Raw genomic sequence first — 11,646 nt, 5'->3', positions numbered from 1 at the left:
TGTTAAAATTCTACACATATTGTGTCATTTGTAACACAAGAGTTGTGTCATCTCTTTTTGCAGTGTATTCTCAAAGACTTCGGTAAGGAGACAATAAAAAAAATTAGATGTAAATACTTAAAATTTCCTATCCCGCCAAAGGTGAAAGAAATGCAATTTAAAATTATGAATAGGATTTATCCCACTAATGATTTCTTAAAACAGAGATTTAAAATGGATGTAGGAAACTGTACACTGCAAAAAGAGATGTGTTAAAAATGACACGTGTAGAATTTTAACACGTGGTGAGTGTGTTCAGGGACTACACATGTTGTGTCATTTTTGACACATCTCTTTTTGCAGATATTAGATATATATATCTAATATCTATATATCTAAACTATTAAACCCAGCCCTAAAGAAATTAATTTGGATAGTGCATTATGGTAGCCTAGAAATCTAGATGCACCCTAACGGCAGCAAATTTAATTTGCAGCCAGTCTAGGAACTCTCCATTGACTTGCAAGCTGGAAAAACCAAATCTGGTCATGCCAATCACATCGTGTATAGAGTCGGTGGGCGGGCTTATGGCTGCTGCTGCTGGGAACAGCAGTCTTCTGGAAGAGTTGGAGTTAAGGTTTTCTTTGAGAAAAGGACAAAGAACAGCACAGAAATCATTCTTAAAAAAGGGAGATGTGTTCGGAGTTATGCTGACCGGATACGACAAAAGTTTAATCCATCAACTAGCTTCGCTACCTTCTTCGTTGCTCTGCCGACGTGCAGAGGGAATTTGAAAGACAACCGTTTATCCCGCCCCTCGGATTGAACCCTGTCAACGGTGAGTTCCCAGACCCAACATCTTGATGTGGGTCTGGCTTGTCAGGCTAGCTTTATGGGATTTTGGAAGAAAATAAGTAGGAGGTATGTAGGATACAACTGCTTATGCATTTTCAAATTGACAACATAATCTTCAGTATGACAGAGGATAATTGAATGTTTTCCCAAAAGCTGAACACCACACCAAATGTGAGGATTGATTTAATGATAAAGCAGTACATGAGTAGAGCGCAAGTTGAGAGCACACATATTGTGTACTCTGTCACCCCCTATTGTCAATCAACAAAAGCAGTGACTCTTGCAACAAACATGCAGAGGAATGAAAAACAAAATCTTATATTTTACATTTTGGGGGGATTTTTTTAATTTCACATCAAGCGAATGTATAGACATGAGTGGTGCAATACTCCAGTTAGGCTGGAGATAAATATAAATACAAAACATTGATACAAGTGATATGAAATTATACTAAACAAAAACACTTTAACAATAAAACAATCCATAAATATAAATAAACTTCAGTAGTTCACATTGTGAGGTAACGTCAGTCAGTGTGTCGTAATAAACTTTCCCCAACAGACATCTTCAGAAGTAGGACGCGAGACATAATGATACACATGAGGGCCCTTGAAAGCCATACGGCATCCTGATTCTGCCACACTTATCTAACCCCATTATCAGCAGCTTTACTGATTTAGGACATTCTCCAGTGGCAGAGAATTGATGACATTGAGGATTGCTTTAAAGCTCTGTTATATGCCCCATTCTCCATTTCTCTCTTTGCATGGGAAAGTATGTTGAAACGCTACTGTGAAATACAGGACAAAAATGTGGCCTTGTGCCTACCTCACTGAACAAACCATTTTCGGATCAGTTTCCACATGTACATTCAAGATAAAAGATTTCATTTTTTCTTTACAAACAACTAATACCTGGTAGACGATAAACCTACCAAAATGGATTGTTATATGTTACAATCTGTTATTGTTTTACAAGCTGTGAATTTACAGTAACACATTCACCCACACAAGGAGAGAAACAAAAAGAGGCACATATTGGGTCTATCTTTAAAGGTAGCAACAGAAACTTTAAAATTACAAAGCCTAAAATGTACAATCATTTAATTAATCTATTAGTGCAAATGATGCTAAATATGTCCAGTTTACTATGTACAGCAACAGGGGACAAATAAATGATAATAATAACCATAAATAAATTATGAGTGGTGTAATAGGAATCAGCAATGTTTGACAATAGAATAGGTAGGGCATTCTTTCTACCCAAATAGCTAGATTGACCATTCACATACATAAAGCTTACCTGTTCTGAGATAACTTTATAAATTATGCTACAAGACAAACAACTTATTATACCAAATTAGCAAGAAGCTAACAAACAAATTATCATGAGGAAGCTTAAAAGCTATTAAGTCTGACTTTTGAGAAATATGGTTGTTACTTTATCAACACATTCAAAATCTGTTGCATTGCAAATTGCTGAAATAATGGAGATGATTTCTAGCCGTTAACAGTGGGCCAACATGCAGTTTTTTCACAACTCCATTTTAGCCTAAAATGTTACATATAACAAAAAACATCTGCTGTTAGATCAGTGTGTTTACATTTTTAAGGAAATACTTATTCAGGGGGTGCAGTGCACAGCAATGACAAAAGAGGTTAGTAATAGTGCAGCTGGTGACAGTGTAATAGCGCTGAGCCCAGGGAAGTGACCTACTCTAAACCGGCTTTAAGGTCAACTGTAGGGTTTAACTAAGCATCTTGTGGCGGTCAAAAACTGTCTTGCGCTGTTCCTGGACCTGCTTTTTCCAGCGCTGCTGTGCTCCCTCAACCCGCTCCAGCACTGTGTTTCCTTTGGCCCCAGCACTGTCCACCGGAGGACGCATCTCCTGAACATACAGACACAAAAACAAATACAAAAAATAAAAATAACAAATCAAGGACTTCGCATTCAACTAAAATGTAATCATGTGTTGATCACAAGACATATTTGTTTGAATGGTTACCTCAGAGTCCTCCTCGTTGTGCAATGGCTGGGTGTAGGCGTCATGTTTGCGAATAAGAGGATCAACCAGCAGCAGGAACAGCATGTAGAGCAGCAGTGCACCCACGACAGACAGGTAAATGATGATAGTAACCTGGGACAGACAGAATGGAAAACATTTAGAAATACTAAAGTAATTTGAAAATGCCACGCTGGCATCAACCCCTAACAACGTTGCTTCCTGCTTGTCTTGAACAGAACCATGCAATTACATCTTATTATCTGCATTAGTTATTAATTATTGTGACAACCATGTTGGGTGCAAAACGATTTCAGTTTTAGGTATCAAAAATCCTTTAACTCTTCATAATATGTGCCAGTAGAAGCCAATGTTAAAATCGGCTCTGTGTAAACACAGACACTATTGCACGCTTCTCTTACAATTTCTTTTTGTTTTGATTAAGCAGACACACTAAAGATACTTTATGTTTTAAATGACCTGTGTTAAGTGACATATAATACTTTTTATTGTTTATACTTTGTTTTATTTGCATTCTGTACATTTGCACTCTTTCCTACTTTGTACTGCAGCTGCACAACAATTTCCCTCAGGATAAATAAAGTACTATCTTATCTTAATCACACCAACCCTGTTGAACCCCAAAAGTCAAAGTTAAAGCCCCCAAAGAAAGCTGCTGGTACCTTGATGGTGTTGCTACTTCTTTCCTCGTACTTGCACTCACACAACAGGCAGTAAGCTTCCACGTCATGGCCAGGCACCGGCATGGGCTCCACTACATGGAGGCAGTTACTGTAATACAGTAACTGTGTCAGGATGGATGGGAAATTCTTAATCATGTCTCTCTATTGGACAAAAACAAGATTAAAGAAAGTCTAAATAAGTCTTCTTACCAATCCTTCTGGGACACATTTCTGTTATATATGTGGCCAGTGATGTTTCTGTATGGCGGGCAGATGCACTTGCAGCGAACATCCTCAAAGTTCTGTAATTGTCAAGAAAACTGGGTTTAAGTGGCCCCAAACTTAGTCAACTGCTTACTTGAATGTTATAGCTCACCTATCCGTTTACCCCATAGCACTAGCCCTTTCTTGAGTTGTACAAACAATTTGGCATGTAAACAAAGTTCCAGTTATTCCAGCTTGAAAGGCACAACAGTTCTGAATTGCCACATTACATTAGATTAGAGAAGCACCTATAACAAAGTCAAATAGATATCCTTTAAGAAGTTTCACAGATGTTGTCCAACCAATAATTTACAGAACCGTAAATACTTGAATGCAAACTTTAATATTAGCAGGGAACTCAGAGAAAGGGTGGTGCATTTGTTTTGGTCTTGCCACAAAACTGTGGAAAGTGTCATAATTTATTGCTGATATTATCGACCCTCAATATACATTACTTACAAAAGTATTATTTGGATACACCGGGATCTTCTCAATTCAACTCAATTATCTACTCTGACCAAACTTCACGTTGATAAATAAAAATGTACAAGAAGCTAAATTTTTCAATGTCAAACAACACATTTCATCTATAGCTGAATGACCCAACAAAAAGCTGATAAAACATAGGCCCCATCACTTGAGAGCTTTATGTACCTATACAGTACTCTAATTATATTGTTGGTTACTTGCTTTCTACTGGTTACATCTGTTTCAATTTAGTTCAATAATGTGGAAAAAGACAACAGAAAAACACACATTTAAGGTTACTGAGGACCTTTAAATAAACAAAATAGCAAATAGTATACGATTAATATATTACACAATGAAAAGATGTTTTATTCCACTATTTAGAGCTGGGCAATATATCAATATTATATCGATATTGTGATATGAGAATAGATATCATCTTAGATTTTGGATATCGTAATATCGTAATATGACATAAGTGGTGTCTTTTCCTGGTTTTAAAGGCTGAATTTGTAAAGTGATGTCATTTTATGAACTTACCAAACTGTTGTAACGGTTCTATTATTTGCCTTTACCCACTTAGTCATTATATCCATATGACTGATGATTATTTATCAAAAATCTCATTGTGTAAATATTTTGTGAAAGCACCAATAGTCAACACTACAATATCGTTGGGGTATCGATATCGAGGTATTTGGTCAAAAATATCGTGATATTTGATTTTGTCCATATCGCCCAGCTCTACCACTCTTTCAATATTTATATTGCAGATAAATTAAACATGTTTAGTGTATTCAACAAAGAAAAGAAAAAAAAAAAGATAAAGTGACAGAACAAAAACAACATTATATCTACTACCAAAGGGGAAGGCATATAGGTCAACAATCAATTTATGAATGTCACTATTGAGAGTTTATGAAAGTATGTATCATGTGTGGAGCTGCATGCTTTACCTTCGCCTGTACAAAAGCAACAGCATCCAGCAACAAGAAGGTCAATATTGCGGGTACAACCAAGGTCCAGGATCCTTGCCTGCCAGACGACATTTTCCCACAGGTAACACGATTTGCACGACGGGTGCAGAATCACCAGCAGCGCTCTGTCAAAACAGAGATAACGTTAGCAGTTAGCCAGTTAGCGAGAACAACAGCAGACATAAAGGTCTTTACTGCGGTAGCTAACAACGAAAGTAAAGACAACCTTATGATAGAACAAAACCATCAACACCCGGTAACTTACGTTGTAAAAGCAGCTAGAGTGTTTGTTGTATCTATGCATTTAGGGTGAAGCTACGCACTAACGTTGGCTCTATTTAGCAAAGATCGCCTTAATAAATGTTGTGCTTCCTTCCGGGTTGTCGTCATAACGTTACGTGAGGCAAGATGAAACATGCAGCGACACTCCCACCTACTGGACATTTAGGACTTAGTACTTTTTACTTCTAGCTACTCCACTACCTTTCAGAGCTGATTATTGTAGTTTTTACTCCGAGTTATGTCACAGCTAAAGTTACACGTTTCTTTACAGACATATAGTTTATATTTGAATCTACTGTACCATGTTTCATGCAGCTGCTGCTATACTATATTATGTTATGCTACATTATATTACTATATTATTATAGTGTTATACTACTATTACATTGCACCTTATACTGTACTTAATCATTCTATAATATGTTATACTGTCTTCCCACATCATACTATACTGTTTACATATAAACTCAATGTTAATCATACCATGTCACTTTACCTTGTAACTTGCCAGTTTAACTTTTCACTTTACCTCATAACTTGTTACTTTAACTTCTCGCTTACCTCGTAAGTTTGTCTTTAATTGCTCTTGAATAGTAAATTTATTTTAACCTTTATACTAATTGTATATACCTATATTTATTCTTGTTTTGTTACTTCGCTATATATTTGTACTAATTACTGTCATTGTGCTGCTGCTACAACACCTGAAGTTAGACCATGTAACAGCTATAGTTACAAGTTTCTTTGTAAATGGTAGTATTGCTTTTTTTTTACTGCCTTTACTGTCTTTCTCTTCCTCACACAGAAACACACCTCACCGTTATTTTAAAGTATCTGGAGTAGCAATCATCTGTATAATGTTCATAGCATAACATGATATTCAGATAATATTCTGTATTTTTTTAAACACATGGCCAGGGTATTTGTGACTCATCAGAATATTTTCCAATATCTTTCAGTCAACATTGTTTTTATGTCAAATCTGTCTCCATGGTGGAATTTGAAATGTAAGCCCCAGTTTCTTGACCCAATCAATACCTCTATTTCCTGGTAATCCTGCTTTCAGATCTCTCTGTATAGTAAGATACTCATGCCTTTAATAAGCCATAGAAATCAATGGCTAACAAATTCAGCCTGAACCACTTAAGCTTGTGGTCACAGAGATCAATTGAGACCAGGGTAATTTCTCTAATGAGCTATGATATCAGTGTGAACAGCACAACCCCATCCTCTGTGTAACCTCAATCATGCGTGATGTGACCCTTGATTCAACCATTTAAAACAACTGCAATGCTGCCAACAACTTGTTTACTGTGTGTAAATATAGAAGTTAGAGGAGTTATTGGAATTTTAAGTTTATTTATATACAGTTTAGGTTATTAAGATGTTTGTTGGTGGAAACAAACTGTTACTGAAACTCTATTGAGTAAAGCAGGCAATTTGTATGAGTAAACAGTGGCATACATTACTGCGTATGAGTGATGGGAGACTACGTAAGAAGCTACTCATATGAAACGCAAACACAAGCTGTCTTTGGCTGGAGTATATCCATTATTCACATCAGAAAACAGGGTTTGAATCAGTGTGAACCTTGAAAGAAAATGTCAATATTGGCATGACTGTTTTTAATGTAAAATGTAAAAGAAAAAGCCAAGCTCAGGTGAAGGAATTTGCTGTTACATCTGAAAACCAGATGTTTTTATTAATGTATGTATCATATTTTGAGGAATCAGTTATGTTATAAACACCCTTAACAAGAACATTGTGCACAAGCCTAAAATAAAAAAATTACATACTCACAATAAAATGGTTACTGTTCTTTAATTCATTCAATAATGCATTCATTTATTCATCTAGGTAATAATCACTGTGTCTTTTTGTAGCCATAATGCATGTTGTTTCATAAACCAGCTCATAAGCTCTTTTTAGTTTGTGACTTTTGCAAGCCCTCTACTTGTATTTCATTCTCTCAGTCCTGTCATTGTAAGCCACTTAGTTCTCTGTCTTTTCTGATGCATGGCTGCCCTTTACACCCTTTGGCCAATTACAGCATAAATGACAGTGGCCGGAGCTCAGTGCCAGTTCTCATTATCGGTTCAGAGCTCTCATGAAGAAGCAAAAGGTGATTCATTTCCTTTTTTAGGTAGACATAACAAATATAATTCATTTGAGAAAAAAAAGAAATCCACTCAGTTATGTAAAAAAGTTTATTAGCACTAAACAAAACTGTAATTGATGAGACAGATACAAATGTTTTGACAGCCTGCGGGCAGTGGGCTGCGCACATAACCTGACTATAAAACAGCAAAGCAAAATGATCCACAATGGAAACACTGCAGGGAAATCCACCTTATAAACAAGCTCAGACGATGTCAAGTTCTCTTATTTGTCAAGGTATCTGAAGTTATTCACTGAATCACATTATTCAAAGCATTCATTTTCATGGGACTGAAAACAGCAGGCAGTTTGCCCACTAGGAGATGCTGTAATGCCCAAGGCAAAGCCATCTGAATCCAGACCAGCATACTTTAGAGTGGTCTGGAGAGATGCAGATAATATTATGTAGGAGGACATAATAATGTAATGTAAAAGAAGATTGAATATGTTGTGAAATCCACAGGTGAAGCTACATAAAAGCACATAAAACAACATTAATGTTACTTAAATTATTAGCTAAATTGCAGTAATGGAGGTCTGTAAAGAATATAAAAAGGCTGAACAGCTTTTAGTGTGAAAGATAAAATTGTATCATACCATCCAAATAAAGTCATTCATGTCCTACTCAAAAAAGGTACTTGTGTCTTTCCTTATTCTCTCACTTTCACCCCTCGGCCTTTCAGCATTGTTATAAATGACCTTTATCACATCAGCTGCAGTGTCATGTTGCTCTCCACCCTTCCTCTGTATCATGCTTTTGTAAAGAACACTGTTTGAATAACAAGACTATCACTGGTAAGCGTTACCTCTCCTCTCCCCTCCTCTCCTCTCGGCTGAGGTGATGCATTGTGGGCAGCAGGACTATTCTAATAGACACACGTGGTGATTACAGTAGTGGGAGGCAGCAGACAGTGGTGGTCCAGGGACAGCACAAAACTATAAATCACAACTCCTGGTTCCGCCCTCCTGAGCGTAGCTCAACCAAAAAGCAATTCTGCCAACATGTGTTTGCACATTTGTCTTCATCAGCCACTGGCTTGTTTTGGGCCCCTGCAACTGAATTTTGTTCCCCCCACGGTAATCAAACATTGAATACTTCTCAAGTGTTTTAGTCAAAGTCCACTATATTAGACTCAACAATTAGCCACACTGAGATAAAATGAGCATAATTATTCTACGCAAGCAAAAACAAGAATGAACCCACAACAACAATACATAAATAATATAACGTGTTTAACCTCCACTTAGGTATTGTTTTATTTTAAGGTTTAAGGTTTAATCAAAGAGGTGGCAATAGCAAAGGTGTTAGAAAAGTAGGCAGTGATGGTGATTCAGAGTACAGTGTGTGTCCTCTTCCTGCTTTATGCATACGGACAGCTGCCTGTCAGCCACCTGAGCCCATGCAGGGAGGAGGTGTCTGCTGAGGAGCTGGTGTCAGCAAGGTGAGAGCAGAGCCCAGCTCTGCTGAGCTGAGCTGAAATGGATGCAGAGGAGTGAGTGTCTCCTGCCTCTGAGGGACACAGATTTTCAGCAAGGAAACAGACTGCTGGAGCAGGAGACTCAGCCAGACAGAACATGAAAGCCAAGAGCGGCCATGACACATGATGGACACAAACGCAGGGAAAGAAGCTCCCTCCTCCTCCTCCTCCTCCTCCTTCCCTTTCCCTTCCTGCTCGCTATTCCTCTCCTTCAGCGCAGAAACAAGACCCCTAAGAAAAGGGGAAAGGGGAAAGGAGAGATGATGCTTGAATCGCAGTGGCTCCCAGTTGAACCCTGCCCCCCTGTAATGTTTGGTCTTTGATGTTGCCCAAGATGTTTATAGAGATGCAGGGAAGCTTCAAAGAGAGCTATAGGCCAATCATAGAATTGTGGCATGTTGGTAGGAAAATAAAAACCCAGCAAGCTGCCAGAAATCCACATGCATCATTCAAGAGAGACCAGGGGTCAGGCAAGAAGACAGCTGAAAACAATAGCGAGAAATAAAAGGTGACATGAATTGAAAGGTAGATAAATAGCTGCAGGGGAGGAAGGAAGTTTGTTGTTGGTATAAAAGGATGCGATGTAGGCTTTGGTCTTGGAAAAGCTGCCAGTTGGTTTAACAAGCCTTGGCAGGCCAGTCAATAAACTGTCAGCCATTAATGTCCACATTTCAGTGACACCAGCGCCCAGTGTACGACGGATTTATACATCCAGTGATGCATAGAATCCTTAAGGATAAAAATGTTACACACCTGGTGGATCAAGACAGCGAGCAAAACCAAAAAGATGCATGTTTGTAACATACTGTATGTCCCACCAACACATACATACAAATCACATACAAATCATATATGACACTTCTTTCTGTGTCAGATTCCTCAAAGAATAAAAGGAAACAAGCTAAGCGGTCAAAGGTCACACAGAGTCAGGGGTTTGGCTGACAAAACAATAACAGATCAGAAAGGTTGTCAAGTCTAATCCTTCCGAGAGGGACCTCACCTATAGTTTATCCTGTCTGTGGTGAGGGAGGGGGTCGTTATGTGGTAAAGGGGCTTTCCTTTAATGGGATGGCGATGATTAGCAGTGATCTATTCGATGCGTCCCCTGCATCATATCTCCAGCGATTCCTTTGTTGTGGCAGTTTGATCCACCTGCCCCAGCTGCAGGCCACATCTGCAGGCATGATGGGTTTTGTCTGCAGGGGCCTCCTCCTCCAAATGCCACTGTGACTCATCTTCTCTGTTTCGGCATTTACTACAACCTGACCTGGCAGCTCAGTGGTGTGCCACAATGGACTAGCCCCCAGCACTTTCACAAACACAAACCTAAACAACGGCATACTTAAGACATAGATGCTATAGAGTGCACGCAGCATGACAGTATAACAGGCAACCATCTTCTTCAGACAAGGGAAATATTGGTTCTTTTCTGTCTCTGAAACCCCAAGTGGCTTGCGGTGAATCAGATGTAAACAAGGGGATCTGAGACCCAACTTGTCATCTCACAGCTTCAGAAATCAATAGAGCCCCATGTTCCACCTCTAATCTCGGCACACGTGTGGAGTGAGCTTGGGCTGACTGGCCCTGAAGAGGAGGCAGGGTAGCAGAACGAGAAGTAAAGGAGGCAGGCACAGAGGAAAGAGAGTGAGACATGTGAAGATTGAGGAAGGGGACATCTATCAAGTAGAAAATGAGTGTTGATCAATTCAGACTGGGAAATGGGAGGCTGAAGTTACAGGATTCTTTTACCCAAAAAACTAACAATATTTTCTCCTCTATTTGTTCAGGATTTTCATCTTTGAGTTTTCTGCCTCTCCTCTAATAGAGTAGAAGTTGAATATGTTGGGTTTGTAGTGCTTGGAGCATTGGAAAATGACATTATTAAAATGAATCAATAATGTGTCGTACCAAAATAGTGCATTTACTCTGGATAAAGAGTTTTCTGGGGCAATGAGATGTTGCTGTCTTTTTTCAATGCTGTCAACACTACATACACAACTTCAGTAACTTCAGATATCTCAAAACCTGGGCAAATAAAACCCAAACTATTGGCATGGCAAGACACCACTAGAGGTAAATAAGAAAATGTGTTTTTTGGGTAATAAAGGTGATCTGACCCGTTAAAAGCGCACCGATTTAGCATTGCACTGCTATAACATTGTTAAAGTCATGATGGACAGTTAAAAAGATATAATTTGATACAGAGATATTGTCTTTTTACCTCCGCCAATGAGGTTAATTATTCTATGTATTTTTCTTGTGAAAAATCTATTTTCCAACTCGACCACCAACAGTTCGATTGGATATTTGGGTTAGTTAAGCTAGTAGCTGCTAATGTAGCATCAAGCTGCTAGCCTCAAGCTGAGATAAGGAGTGGGCTACAGAGGTCTGGTAAGCTCTAACTCTACACCAACTGATTGTTTTCCATTTTCAAACTTGTAGTCTTCAGCTCCAACTGACACTGACTCATGTGACATCTCTTGAGGCAATTTATCAGATTC

General features: G+C 38.5%; 1 protein-coding gene across 2 annotated transcripts; it reads right to left on the bottom strand.

The window, feature by feature from the left end:
* Nucleotides 1-1,150: 1,150 nt before the first annotated feature.
* Nucleotides 1,151-5,630, bottom strand: tmem9 (transmembrane protein 9). Of its 2 annotated transcripts, XM_039801685.1 has the most exons (6): nucleotides 5,494-5,630; nucleotides 5,208-5,353; nucleotides 3,730-3,821; nucleotides 3,520-3,628; nucleotides 2,840-2,971; nucleotides 1,151-2,722 (listed from the first exon to the last, which is right to left on the bottom strand). In XM_039801685.1, exons 2-6 carry the CDS (start codon nucleotides 5,298-5,300, stop codon nucleotides 2,582-2,584), a joined length of 567 nt encoding a protein of 188 aa, XP_039657619.1. In that variant the 5' UTR covers nucleotides 5,301-5,353; nucleotides 5,494-5,630; the 3' UTR covers nucleotides 1,151-2,581. The 2 variants fall into 2 exon arrangements, with proteins under 2 accessions (XP_039657619.1, XP_039657620.1); XM_039801686.1 differs by lacking the exon at nucleotides 3,730-3,821 and having other exon boundaries at nucleotides 3,520-3,681.
* Nucleotides 5,631-11,646: the final 6,016 nt, after the last annotated feature.

This window comes from Perca fluviatilis, chromosome 5 (genome assembly GCF_010015445.1).
Source record: "Perca fluviatilis chromosome 5, GENO_Pfluv_1.0, whole genome shotgun sequence".
Taxonomy (NCBI): domain Eukaryota; kingdom Metazoa; phylum Chordata; class Actinopteri; order Perciformes; family Percidae; genus Perca; species Perca fluviatilis.
The sequence above is the reverse complement of the archived record's forward strand: the minus strand, read 5'-3'. Positions and strand labels throughout refer to the sequence as shown.

Bases quoted from the DNA above. Each gene is read 5' to 3' on its own strand.
- tmem9 (XM_039801685.1), bottom strand. From the start codon at position 5,300: ATGTCGTCTGGCAGGCAAGGATCCTGGACCTTGGTTGTACCCGCAATA. The intron at 3,822-5,207 runs GTAAAGCATGCA...TGACAATTACAG, and splicing joins TTGCTTTTGTACAGGCGAAG to AACTTTGAGGATGTTCGCTG. The intron at 2,723-2,839 runs GTAACCATTCAA...CTGTATGTTCAG, and splicing joins ACAACGAGGAGGACTCTGAG to GAGATGCGTCCTCCGGTGGA.